General features: G+C 38.1%; 2 protein-coding genes across 7 annotated transcripts in view; one reads left to right on the top strand and one right to left on the bottom strand.

Annotated features, from left to right (window-relative positions):
* Positions 1-3,075: 3,075 nt before the first annotated feature.
* On the top strand, positions 3,076-4,600 carry hes6 (hes family bHLH transcription factor 6; the record flags this gene model as incomplete). The annotated part of the gene is given in 4 exon segments (NM_001201020.1): positions 3,076-3,306; positions 3,398-3,484; positions 3,597-3,678; positions 3,794-4,600. Coding segments are annotated over 4 exon segments (675 nt in total). The 3' UTR covers positions 4,234-4,600.
* Positions 4,601-7,457: 2,857 nt separating this feature from the next.
* The window catches only part of per2 (period circadian clock 2), a 59,631-nt gene continuing 52,845 nt past the window's right edge, over positions 7,458-14,243 (bottom strand). For all 6 annotated transcript variants that reach the window (XM_053673630.1, XM_047162536.2, XM_017495436.3 and 3 more), the window contains 4 exons: positions 13,485-13,665; positions 12,405-12,621; positions 8,729-8,882; positions 7,458-7,925 (listed from right to left, as the gene is read on the bottom strand). In XM_053673630.1, the coding sequence (XP_053529605.1) occupies positions 7,806-7,925; positions 8,729-8,882; positions 12,405-12,621; positions 13,485-13,665 (672 nt within the window). In that variant the 3' untranslated portion in view covers positions 7,458-7,805. The remainder of the gene's footprint in view (positions 7,926-8,728; positions 8,883-12,404; positions 12,622-13,484; positions 13,666-14,243) is intronic.

Below are 14,243 nucleotides of genomic sequence, written 5' to 3'. Positions count from 1 at the left end.
TCTTTTTTTTTTTTTTTTTTACCTCTAGACAGTTATTGGCTGGATATTTTGGTTTGGTGGACTATTCTCAACCCAATGATATTATAAATAATATGTTGAAATGATATAATAAAAATAATTACAACAGATTATGATTATATTATAACCTTTACAAAAGGTTCTTCCTAATTTTTTAGTAAGGAATAAAATAAATGGTGCTGTTATAGGAAAATAATCAATGACAGGATGGCATGATACATTACCACCCAAATGTTAATTATATTCCAAAAAAGTTGGTTTTATCCCTCTTGTACCACGGCAGTTTTCAGACAATTATACTGTCAATGAATTTTTAAAAAATGCAGCTCAGAATAAGCACATTAATATAACCCTTGCAGCCAACACCTGACCAACCAGATTGAAGAATTCTACAGTCTTGTGGTATAAACTGTACAACGTTTACTGAAAAAAAGGTGTGGGCTATGATTATTATTATTATTATTATTATTATTATTATTATTATTATTATTATTATTATTATTATTATCCATCCATCCAATTTCTGTACTGCTTATCCTACACAGGGTTGCGGGGAGCCTGGGGCCTATCCTAGGGGACGAGGGGCACAAGGCGGGGTACACCCTGGACGCAATGGCAACCCATTGCCGGGCACAATCACATACACACACACACACACACACACACACACACACACCCATTCACTACAAACAATTTAGAGATGCCAATCAGCCTGCCACCCCCTCCAATGCACAGGAATCGAACCCCCACCATGCCCCCTATTATTATTATTATTATTATTATTATCATTATTATTATTATTATTATTGTTGTTGTTGTTCCCTGCCTTGTGGCCTGAGTTCCCTGTGACCCTACGTAGGATAAGCATTATGGTAAACTGGATGGAGTATTAGTAGTAGAAATATGTTGTAAGAACTCCATTATTATTATTTTTTTTACATGTAGCTCCTTTCAAACCCATTTATCCAATTACATAGGCCTTTTAGAAGCTGATTACATTTGTGCTCATATTATACTAGAAGCTGCAGCGTGCACAAGGGCTTTTAAGCTGAAATGCTCCTGAAATGGCTGTGCCTTCCGATGCTTATTTTAGGCTTTTACGGTGAACGACGCACACAGATTTGCATCAGCCTTCCGGAAGTCAAAAAATAACCTGTCATGCCATTCTACTTATATGGAATTATTATCATTTATGACCGCTTTGACGGTGTGTGGGAATCCATGATATCGAATCATTCATGTGATCAGAAAATTGGGGTTTTGAACACTGGGATGTGTTGCATATTTAAATCTAGGGTATTAGCTTTATGGCATATAATTATCCTTATTTTTGTGATGTGCTCGGGGAAGAAACATTCAATTACTTGTCATGATAAACATGATGTCTAATGAAACCATAATCTAAACCAGGGTGGGATGAAGCACAAATACATATCATTCCAACCAATTCATGTCAAACAAGCAGGAGCCAGACCTGATTTCACTTGATTAATCAGTTCACCATAATCTCCCATCAACTATCAAGTGAGCCTCCAATTTGGCTGTAATGACCAGCCCTTTCAGGAAGACCTCTGATCTACAACATATAAACATGCTGAAACAAACAAACAAATGAACAATAGAAACATTTAAAAAATTTGTAATGGTTTTAATGGCTATAATGGGAATTGTATTAGTTTTAATAGAAACTGTACTGGTCCCTATGGGTCTCTACAGGTGATCTGTTGTCTTTCATTGGTGGCATGTTATGTCTAGTGGATACCATTAAGGACCAATTATGGTAATGGTTTTAATTGTTAGCTGATGGTATGTAATGGTATTTTTATTGGAAACATTAGAAGTTCTGTGATAATATATATTGAGGGGTTCTTTTCAGCAGGGAAAATGAATTAGTAGATTTCATACAACGATGTCATAAGTACCTGTAATATTCCTGAATTATTTTGTGCTACAACTCTGCTTTGTTCATTAAAGATTTCTGAGTTTAAAAAAAGATCTATGAACGTCCTGCCAGACACAGGTTAGGGCCAAAACCACACAGACTACTCTCATACTAAGTAGTGAACTGTTTATTACAGTATTACACAGTTGTATACTCAATAACGTTTTGTCGTCTTGGACGCATACGACGTAGACGTGGATTCGTCATTAATGAGCTTCTTTATAACACTTGTTGATTTTCAAGCCACACTGTTTATCTAATTACGTCAGCATAATAATTTGGCTTTTTACATCATAGCCTGTATAAAAACAGGCTGTCCACGAAAGCTGCGTAACTGGGACTCCTGACATGACAACATGCACGGAGTGTCCAGCAGAGGGCGAGCGTTTCACCGTTTAGAAAGGAAAATAAACAAACAAACAAACAAACAAACAAACAAACAAACAAACAAACAAATAAATAAATAAATAATCCCTTACTTTAAAGTGGATAGCAAATCATTTAGAAAACTATTAATATTCCAAAAATAAATTTAAACTTTTATTAATGAATTTAATTGCAGTTGTTAGGCTAATTATTTGCAAAACACGCGGATGGCATATTAAAGGTGATACACCAGAAATAGCTAGCTCACACTTTGACTGAGTATTAATTATGCTCTGTTGTGATTCATTCACAAATGTGGTCATTCACAAAGCCATTCAGTACAAATGTTTTTAATATTTCAAATCATTCCCAAGCCTATTTTAACTAATAAAAAAAACAATATCCAACAGGTTAACATCTATTATTATTATTATTATTAGTAGTAGTAGTAGTCTATTGTTGTTGTTGTTGTTGTTGTTTGATTTACTCAAACGTAGGCCTACATGGCTGAACAGAGTGCTGATCTGGGACAGGGAAATTGAATCGTTCCCCTCCAGTACACACTTTTCAGGGTGGGTAGGTTTTCGAAAGCGAGACAAAGGCGCTGCAGTTGATTGGCTCTCTCTATGCGCGAGCTCGCCGTCAGCTCTCTCGCGCAGTCCGCGAACCATTGACATGTAAATCAGGCTCCATAAATGCGCCCCTTTGGTCGCCCACTTTTGCACAATACCCGCCTCGCTTGTTAGCACCGTGTGTAGACCTTTGTTTCAGACTGCGCTCGCCGGCCATCTGCCCTCCATTCAGGAGTTGTAACGGCACTGCGTGCTTGTTTGGAGCGCTCCCTCTCTCTTTTTCTCTGTCTGTCTGTCTCTCTCTCTCTCTCTCTCTGGCTCGGATATCGGAAATACAGCAATATGGCCCCTACCTCCCGCAATGCCAAGAGTGAGGATGACTATTATGGGATCAAAGGAGACAGAAAGGTACGAACCGTTCTTTGTGATCTTCCCAACATGTCTGGCTTTGGTGGTCTTTGCAGCAATGCTTATGCTGTGTAATATTACATCTGTGTAGACAAGAAAGCCCTTGGTGGAGAAAAAGAGGCGCGCCCGCATTAATGAAAGTTTACAGGAGCTGCGCGTGCTACTAACCGACTCGGACGTAAGTTGCGTTCATCACTTTTCCAACTTTGACGCCTCCACATATAATGACAGCTCGCTTTCTGCATAACCAGGACACATGATTACTCTAACGCTGTTTGGGTCATCCTTAGGCGCAGACAAAGATGGAGAACGCTGAAGTCCTGGAAATGACCGTGAAGCACGTGGAAAGTATTCTTCAAAACAGAGCGAAAGGTGAGTTAGGCGTGGGCGTGTATGAGCTGCCACTGCATGTTCAACTCTTAAAATCAAAGTCTAAAATGGATCTGCTTTGGGATTAAGACCCTCGTATGTTTGTCTTTTATTTCAGCATCTGACAGCATGAATCGTGAGGCGAGTGAGCGCTTCGCCGCTGGTTATATCCAGTGCATGCATGAGGTGCACACGTTCGTCTCCAGCTGTCCCGGCATCGACGCAACCATCGCGGCGGACCTGCTTAACCATCTGCTCGAGTGTATGCCTCTGAACGACGAAGATCGCTTCCAGGATCTGCTTTCTGATTTGATGGGAGACTGTGGGAACGCTGGGACTTGGCCAGGCGACGGGATGTACGCCGTGCTGTCACCACCCGAAGGACGTGCCACCGGTAGACCTTCAGCTCTCTCACCGTCTCCGTCCAACACATCAAGCGATGACCTGTGCTCGGACATCGACGAGACCGACACCGAGCACAGTCACGTGGACAGCCGGGACGCTCAGGATAATATACCCACTGTGTTCTACTCTAAACCTGTATGGAGGCCCTGGTAGACCTGGACAGATGCCTTAAACATAGCAGTGAGATGTATGCAACAGAACCTGTGTAGCTGTTAGTGCGCAAGTTATTATGTAGTTCAGAAAGACTGGACATGAGAAGTGTCTGTAGCAGTTCTGAAAAGCTCTTCATGGTGAAACAGCCGAGTATCAACCTAACAACACTGCAACATCAGCATATTTGTAGCGTATTTAAAATGTTTTTGTATAAGCTAAATTAAGACAACACTGTCCTGATGAGTATTTCTAGGAAGTGATTATATGTATCTTATTATTGTAGACAGAAATGTAAATATTTCATTGTTGCTGTAGATATATTGATGACTTATGCATTTTCTTCATTAAAAAACAACATAAACACTCATCTCATTATTATTATTATTATTATTAATTCTTTTTTTTTTCTTGTGGGAGAAATATGCTCTTATTCACTTCACAACCAAGTGTGCATGTGGTAAACTAATTGAAACAGGGATGTCTCATAACAGAAATGGGGTCGCTATAATTAAACGTCATCAAACTTCACACACTAGCTGGCTACTATTGAATTTAATGAGTCAGTAAAAAGAAGAATTAACAATTGAAATAAGTAGAGGTCAAGAGCACAGGAGGAGGAGGAGGAGGGGGCATCTTTCCCACACTTTGCGTATGCAGACTACAGAAGGTGAGAAAGTAGGCTACTCTTTGGAGTTTGTAGGAAACCCCACACCTCTGATGGTCGGTAATCTGGAGCTGACAAACCCAGCTGTCATTCTTTCAGAGCCTTTTGGAGCTTGACCGGCTCACACATTATAAAGTGCTGTGGTTATGGATATACACCATAGTGTGGTACATCCGACGTGGCCTACTATTACTACTACACTAAACAGTAGCTGCGTGGCAAACTATTTTGACAAGGTATTTTGTATATGGTCGCAAGCTGCCTAGCAGATAAGCTACCAAAAACTCTTCAGCAATCTCATTCTTGAGATCAATTTGGATAAACGTTTTCTCGAGGCTCCCATATTTCCTGCCAATATCCTTTTCAGAGTATAACCTCAGAGTATACCGTAATTACATATGACATTAACTACATTTGCACAGCAGGCTTCTTATTCTGGGTTAGTCCTACGACCAAGGACTTCACTTAACTTTATAGCACTTAGGCTCTGTAAAATGGATAAACCTGTATAACTGACGAGAACTAAACAAGACCTTACCCTCAGGCCTCATGTTATAGTGACGAATAAATAGCATACGTGAAACAAACCACGTCGAGCCTACATGTACACTAAGGTACAGCTAACTCAAAAACTCTCTCAGGCCCAACTTCCGGGTTTTTGTTCTAGAAGGCTACAAACGTTTAAGGTATCACATTTTGAAGTACAAAAAAAGAAGAAGCGTTTTTAATTTCCAAATAATCTCAGATAGTGAAAGTTAACCATTTCGGTTATTAAAAAAACAAACTAACAGACTCTGTTCATCCTAATTGCATCACATACAAGGACGGTGAGCTATAATGCATCACATACAGGGACGGTGAGCTATAATGCATCACATACAGGGACGGTGAGCTATAAGGCTAATTAACAAGTGAAGTAGTGTATGATTCTGAAGAACTAATATCATGGCCTACTTAAATGGATAATAGTTTGTAGTCAATTGATGATCTGTTCAGTGTGGGATAAAAACGTATTAAGCTTTTTTTTTCTTTCTTCAAATCCACATCTGAAACTTCGCGGACTGTTGTCAGCTTGAAAGATTATAGTGGCGTCTGTGAGGTGCCGCCTTTAGTGCGGTCCGGACTTTAACACCTCGTCCTCAAATTGGCGGAGGTGTGAACGACACTCACGTCGCATTCATCAAAGGCACTCGCATCCTCTTCACGTCGCGTCCAGTTTCTGCGGCCTCTTAAAAGGTCACTAAAAGGCAAGAAAGGCTGTACACCGGAACAGCGTTGTAATAAAAACTACCGGGGGGGGGGGGGGGGAGAAGAAAAAAAGGCAACGCGTTTCATTTTGAGCATATGGCACCGACATGGCTCCAGTTACACAGACGGTTCCAACGGTCACTCAAGAGAATGGATTAGACATAGTCTGATTTAATCTGACTCACAGCTAATGTAGTCTAACTGTCCAGAGAAAACATTTCCGTAATAAAGTAAAAAAAAATGAAATAAATAAAAATAAAAAATAAAATCATTTTTATTTGAGCTAAATCTCTTCTATTTTAAACCACTCAATAGCTTTTCTCTTTTTTCTATCATCTTCCCTGTCCTTGTTTGTTGTTGTTGTTGTGTTTGCTGTCCTATACTGTAGGCTATGTGTCTTGATTTGTAATTGTGATTCTCATTTGTGAATTGTACTATGAGTTTGGCAAGGTGGTGCATAAATTTTCAAAATGCACAAAAATCAAAACTCCAATCAAGACTCCGAAGCATTTACTTTTTTCTAAAAAATAATTTTATTTTTTAAACAAATCCTATATAATAACATTTGACACATAAAATACCTTTCTGTACCCTACAATAAACAAGTCTTTTTGACTGTGAAAACTGTCCTAATTGTAGTTTAAAATAAAAATATATATATTCTTTTAACTCTTATTAGCAAACCTACCAATTAACCCCCCAAAAAAACAAAAACAACAAATAATAATAATAATAAAAAAAACAGAAGCTTTGGGAATTTGGCAGGCTCACATTGAAAAAAAAAAGTGCTGTGGTTGTTGAGGGTATGTACAGGAATAAGGAGAAAATGTATATTAATATTGACTTAATATGAATCAAATATTAATATATTTGATTGCTATTTAGTACAGTAAGAAGTTGGTTTGGACATATCCAATGTCAATTTTTCTTTCAAAACTCGAGATCAGTCTCTATCCTGGGAAAAAGGATTAAACGCTTTTGTGGTCCTGTACCACAATTGTCTGTAAACGGATCTCTCTATAATCTTCAACGTACTATCTTATAGAATAACTTATAGAAAATATATTAAACTATATTCATTGCACTGTTTCTGGTCTTTTCGGCTAGTATCCTTACCTCCTGTCCCATTTCTCTGAATTTATATAGTGTAATAGCTGATGAGGAGATAGACATTTGTAGTTAATTGTTTAAATTAAACTAATTTTTATAGCCTTTTCCAGCAGAAATGCTTCTTAAAGCTACTAAAGTAGCTGTTGAGGTATTCAAGGACATTTGTGGGGTACAATTATAGAACATAAAATATGACAATGTGTGGTTTTCAAGCTCCACATAAATATATAAAATAACAACCATTTAATTAAGAGATTTCAAGAAACAAAAATACTTTTTAGTCACAAGGACATTGTCTTAGAACACATTGGAGTCTAGGAATTTGACTGACAGACATCTGACAAACACACGCACACACACAGACGCACATATCAGAGAACTCCATAAAGCTCCTCAAAAGCAATGCTCTTCACTACCTCATCTAAACATATAAATTATTCAAGTTGTATTTTTTTAAAAAACATATACAAAAACATCCTATCCCAGATTAGTACTGTGTGTGTGTGTGTGTGTGTGTGTGTGTGTGTGTGTGTGTGTGTGTACAAGCTCTTCATTGCATCTGGTCACGAGGGGGGGCTGCGACATCACTGGCTTCAGATTCCCCCATGTGCAGGTCTGGGAGCTCCTCGGCAACCAGCGTCTCTGTGACTCCTTTACAGCCAACACAAGCCTTCACAACATGCAACACACAACAAAAACTTAGCTTAGCTCTATCCTACACCAGTATACTTACAGGTAGTACAGAACTTAGTTAGATGGTCAAGCTGAAGAGGTTTCATAACATTAAATGATATTACTAAAGCTGAAACAATTGAATCCAGAGATGACAGTCTGAGCCTAGCTAATTTATACATTTCAAACATAATTAGCAGAAGAAACCTTCATTTTTAAAAAATATTTTGCTCCTGTGTGGTGCAACAGAATATCGCCCTATAGTCAAAAGTACAGGAGAGCAAAATTGGCCATAAAAATTCATATAAATGGTATTACATCTTTACAACTAAATGCCATATGTTTCTTAGAAATGGGTTTAAAATAACACTTTATTGATTTATTTGTCAGTCATCATTTACAATAATTTATATCTAGCCAAACAACCCTGCATCTTTACGGATGTCTACGGCAATGTTTAAAATTTATACTGATAAAGATATGGGAGAATCTTGAGCATTTATTTACTAAAGTTTGCTCCTGATTGTGGAAACCTGGGTTTAAAATGAAAGCATGTCTTTTTGAACCAAGATAAAAAGGTGTGAACATCAAAGCTTCGGAAAACAAGATTTTCGTTTACAGTAGATCAACTTTCTTAACGAGAATAAGGAAATAATATTAATTATTAATTTCATAAAACTACTTGTCAACTTGCACAATCATGAGAAGTGTTTTAATCTTAGTTAAATTAAATAGACTGGCTTTATATTTTGCTCACTAGGACTAGATGTAAAATGTGAAGCGCTTTTTCGTTGTGTTCACCTCAATGTTAATGGCTTTGGGTAGACCTCCTCCTTCTCTCACCCAGGGGTGAACCTCAGCCAGCTCCCTCTTCTGCGCCTCAGAAAACCGAGGCTGACTCTTCTGCATCTGCCTCAGTTTCTCCAAGTCGTCCCGCAACACTTGCTGGATATCACTAAAGAGACAGAATTACAGACACAAAGATTCGTGAACATACATGGAAACATTTTATTCCAACTGGACATCAGATAATCATAATATTGCATTTGGGAATAGACATCACATCATGCTGCATCAAGTGACTGTTCAGCCATTTTGAAAGGGTTAGTTCTTTGTTCGCATGCTATAAGCCTGTACTTGCATACAGTGAGAGCTGAAAGCGATTGTTGTTTTATTGTGTTTTTGTATTTAAAGCTAATCAAAATGGAAAGCGGTTGTGTCACTCTTAACTCCAAAGGCATGCCAAGCAACTGACTTCAAATTATAATCTTATTAACATTGTGGATCCATATGAAGCTCCTCTTACATCACCGTAAATGCTTTCAAATCTGTTGTGCATTTAAGTGCCTCTTTGTTTGAGCAATTAAAAAAATTTCACTCAAAGCCTACATACAGTTTACAAATATACATGAGTGTAGGACCTGCACAATCCGATGATCTACAAACTGCTACCAATGGTTGGAGATCATGTTACAGTTACAGTGACCCCAACTGTTCTACATATACATATAAATAAGCATTAATTGAGCATTAAATAAGCATATATTAATTATTCCATACACTTGCTAATAAAACAGGAAATAGTAAATTACACTCACCGGTCATGTATTAAATATAACCTGGTGTTATTGTTATTTATTCCTATTTCCGTTTTAACTGTTTGAGATCAAACATGCTGTGATTTGCCCTACAATCTGGGTAGATAGCTACAGAACCCCTACATTACATGACAAGTGGGGAAACGTTAGAGATGCTAATGCCCTGGATGGACGTATAATGTATTTCATATAACATTTTTTACATAAAGAGCACAACCAAGTATTACATTAGCATCAAATACATCTATCCATTTTCTGTCCCGCTTATCCTATACAGGGTCGCTGGGAACCTGGAGCCCGGGATATTTAAGCCCGGGGAATACCCTGGACAGGGTGCCAACCGATCACAGGGCACAATCGCACACACTCATACACCCATTCACACACTTGAGATGCCAATCAGCCTACAACGCATGTCTTTGGACTGGGGGAGGAAACCGGAGTACCGGAGGAGAGATCTTTTTCTGTTAATGTAGGGAAGTGTTTCTCATCCTGTGCTCAAATGCCCTATGGTGTTCCTCAGGGTTCCATTTTGGGCCCTCTTCTCTTTTCTCTATATACGCTTCCTCTAGGTCATACTATTGAAAGACACCACTTCTCATATCATTTCTATGCTGATGACACAGCTTTATCTTCCTGTGAAAAATAAGTGTCTATGTGTCTAGTTTGTTTGACTGTCTGCATGACATTAAGCTCTGGATGGACATGAACTTTTTACAGCTAAACAACGACAAAACCGAAATAATAGTCTTTGGTCCATCAGCTCTGTCCTCTGACATTGTCAGTCAGGTTGGTACCCTTTCATTCCAATGTGTGTGACTGTATCAAAAACCTTGGTGTCATTTTTGACCCCACACTCTGCTTTGATAAGCAGATTAGTGCTGTGGTAAAAAAGCAGTTTCTTTCAGTTAAGATCTATTGTTAAAATCAAAATGATACTCTCCAAGAAGGACCATCGAAACTGTTATTCATGCGTTTATAACATCAAGGTTTGACTACTGTAATTTGCTCTGTCTGGGCTTGCCCAGAACAACTATTGATCGTTGCAGTTGGCACAAAATGCGGCAGCCAGATTACTGACTGGCACTAAAAAACGTGCGCACATTACACCTGTGCTCACTTCTCTTCACTGGTTATTGGTCAAGTTCCATGTTGATTTTAAAATTTTGCATTTTGTTTTTAAAGCTTTGTATGGACTTGCTCCACAGTGTATCCCATACACAGCTTCAAGACACCTTCGATCATCCAGTTATTTACTACTCTCAGTTCCTCATTCATGTTTTAAGGCTAAAGGCTTTGGAAAAGTCTCCCTCTCCACATTAAATCATCCCCTACCATTTCTGTGTTTAAAATACTTATTTGTATTCTTTGTTTTAAGTGAGGGTATACATTTTTCATTGGTCTTATCTTTGGTTTTTGTTTACTCTTAATTTGTTTAATTCTGGTTTATATTTCTTGTACAGCACTTTGGTTTCAGGATCTGTTGTTGTAAATGTGCTTTGTAAAGCAATAAACTAAACTAAACTACACAGAGGAAGCCCCCGAAGCACAGGGAGAATGTACAAGCTCCACGCACATAGGACAGAGGCATGAATCGAACCCCCAACCCTGGAGGTGCAAGACAAATGTGCTATTCCAAACTAGGCCACCATGCCACCATATTAATGCTCTGTACAGATTACTGATTTCATCCTGTTAAGACAGGAGATGGTTTTTCCATTTACTTTCAAATGCATTTTGGTTGGTGCGTAAATTGGACAAAGTCCAGACATCAATACCTGTATATAATCAGGCATTTCTTTAATATATACTGAAATACACAAAATGCCAACGGAATGTACAAATAACGTTCTCCTGTGTTACATGTGAAACTTTGTTTCCGTAGTTTTTACAGTCCACTGTGGACTTTTAAAAATATTTTATTTTATTTTTTTCTATCACATGGCTGCTGGCTCATGGCTGCTGCATTGGAGATATAATAGCTTCCTACCATTATGACTCAAACACTCAAAATACTTACATTTGTAAGAAAACTAGCTACGCTACCTGTCTAACTAGACGACTGACTAATCCTGCCAAAATGGTGACCACCCATGAGATTCTGTTTCATGACATCATATTCCAAAGCCTAATAAGGCAGACCTCACTGTGGCCCACAATAAACACAGTTCATCTTGAAAGTGCAAATGGTCATAACTGTAGTTTTACTGAGAATGCCTCAAAAATCCAGAAGCTTAATAAGTCGTACTGGCAAACTTGCAAAAGATTGTAATATTTTTAACCCAGAAAAGAAGACTTTGTAATCTTGTTTGTTGTTATTCAGTACCACAAAACACATCTATATGTAACACAAACACTCTCAAGCAGACTCAGGCATTGGACTTTGGTCAAATACAAACTCTAACAAGCACACACTGCTGCCCCAGTGTGCACACAATGATACAGCATGACAATAAAAATTAATAAGCAACTGTAAATGCTAGAGTTAAGACTTGAAACCATTCTTTGATGGTTTTCATATATGACAGTAAAACATTTTTTAAAGATAGAGTGACTCATCAAACGTCTCACAAGTAAAGTACTGATTTTTGCAATGAGTGTTAAAATTTATATTCCAAAGTTCCAAAAGGACTGCACTTTTTCAAAACAGCAAGCGTTATGTGGTTTATACACACTTCTCTTCTTTAAAATTATCCTATTATTATTATTATTATTATTATTATTATTATTATTATCATCATGATTATTATTTAGAAGTGTTATATTAATTTCCATGTCCGTCTATCTCCTTCCATGCTTTTCAAATCAGTGGACAGGGATCATTAACATTGAGACTATCAAGGGGGCATAAGGCACAGGTTGTGTTTAACCTCACTCACCGGGAGGGCAACTGGTACGTCATCATTACAGCCTTGTCCACATTGGCAGTGAGTAGCCACAGAGGATCCTGCAGGGCATATTTGAGCAAACTCTCACTCTCCTCTAACTCCAAGGACCCTGAAATGCCACCTCCTGGTCTCTTGGCCTTAAGGGACTTCTGTGAAGAGTCCACACTGCCAAAGTAGTTACTGCTGTTATTGCTGGTGTGACTGCTCCCTGTATATGATACAGAGAGAAAGAGTGTAGGAGAGAGGGAGTGGGAGAAAGAATGAGAGAAAAAGACAGAACATAGAGAAAAAGAGGATTCAAAACCACTGCAAAGCGTGTCAATGAGACTCAAAATGTTACATTAAATTAGGAGGCACTAAAGTTTTTATTGATGGCATTTGGCAGACACCCTTATCTTACCCTTAAGCGACTTACATTTATTACATTCATTCATCTGAGCAATTGAGGGTTAAGGGCCTTGCCCAAGGGCCCAACAGTGGTAGCTTGGCAGTGCTGGGGCTTCTGACCTGATCAGTAACACAGAGCCTTTAACCACTGAGCCAAAACTGAAAATTTTATCTATATGAAAATCACTAGTGGTGTAAATATCAGGCTCCACATAATTTTCATTCAAAAGGCAACAATTCGATATTTGATAATACCACAGTAACCAGGGTAGGCCTCCTGTTTATTTGCAACTGAGGACTATTATAAGTATCAGAGTTATAGGCAAATCCATTTACACATCCACAAAAGTGGAATAGTATTTAGAATGAACATGAAATTTGTAAGTGTTCTTACAAAACTTACTCCATGAACATGAAGAATCATTTTTTGGTCAGGTCATTCTGAACTGAGAGGATTATGGTGACATAAAATAAACTGGCTTTGTAAATTTTAACTCCTGTCATGTTGCCAGGATCTCTTCAATGCACTTACTGGTGAATTGAACTGAATGCTGTTTCTGTGCATTTACTTATTATATAGGACATTTTTAAAACTCCCGGTACAGTTATAATCCCATACAATTAAGAAACGAGTGGCTTTGCTTCTAGTGTGAATAGAGTGAATAGAACACAGAAGTCACGCACCAGTTCCACTAGCAGATCCACCACTTCCACAAGCTGACGTGCCACAGCCATTAAAAGCTGAACCCATGGACCCAGATGTAGCTGACCCAGTGCCGGACCGAGAGTCTTCTAACATGAGGATATCCAACAGATCGCTGGATAAAGAGAAAGTGTCACAGTGGTGCATGTCATCTGCATCTTCCTGCAAAACAACATAAAAAAGGGACATCATATGCTAAGTTACTGCCAATGCTGAGCTTATGGATCATATTCCTAATTTTTAAGTCCTCTTAATTCATTGTTAATTTCTAAACAATTCTAATATTAAAGAAGATTCAAAGAACACTTTGAAGCTTAGCATACTAAGCTCTTGTAAAATGTTTACCATATTCCTGATTTTCTCTATTAATGCAAATATTTTCAGGTGTTCAACCACATGTTTGTGCCAAGGAAATCTATATAGAGCAAACAACATGTATTACTGAACACTTATTTACTGTACAGTCACCAATATTACCAATTTAATTTTTTTGGTGACATTTGTTGATACCCATGAAACAGCTCTGGAAACGGTCACAAAGCTTTCACTAGAGTCTGGGAGTCCACTGAACCTTAATATTTGAATGAAAACACTTTCTCTTTCTGCAGCTAAGGCAAGACACTAAGAAAAAAATTGGCTCGTGTATACCAAAGAAAATCTATTGCTATGTCAGATTAGTCACTAGTGCGTTTTCTAATTTGATTGGGTGTAAAACAAAAGCAGGATTATGCAATAAGAAT

The sequence above is a fragment of the Ictalurus punctatus genome, chromosome 20 (genome assembly GCF_001660625.3).
Source record: "Ictalurus punctatus breed USDA103 chromosome 20, Coco_2.0, whole genome shotgun sequence".
Lineage (NCBI taxonomy): Eukaryota > Metazoa > Chordata > Actinopteri > Siluriformes > Ictaluridae > Ictalurus > Ictalurus punctatus.
The sequence above is the reverse complement of the archived record's forward strand: the minus strand, read 5'-3'. Positions and strand labels throughout refer to the sequence as shown.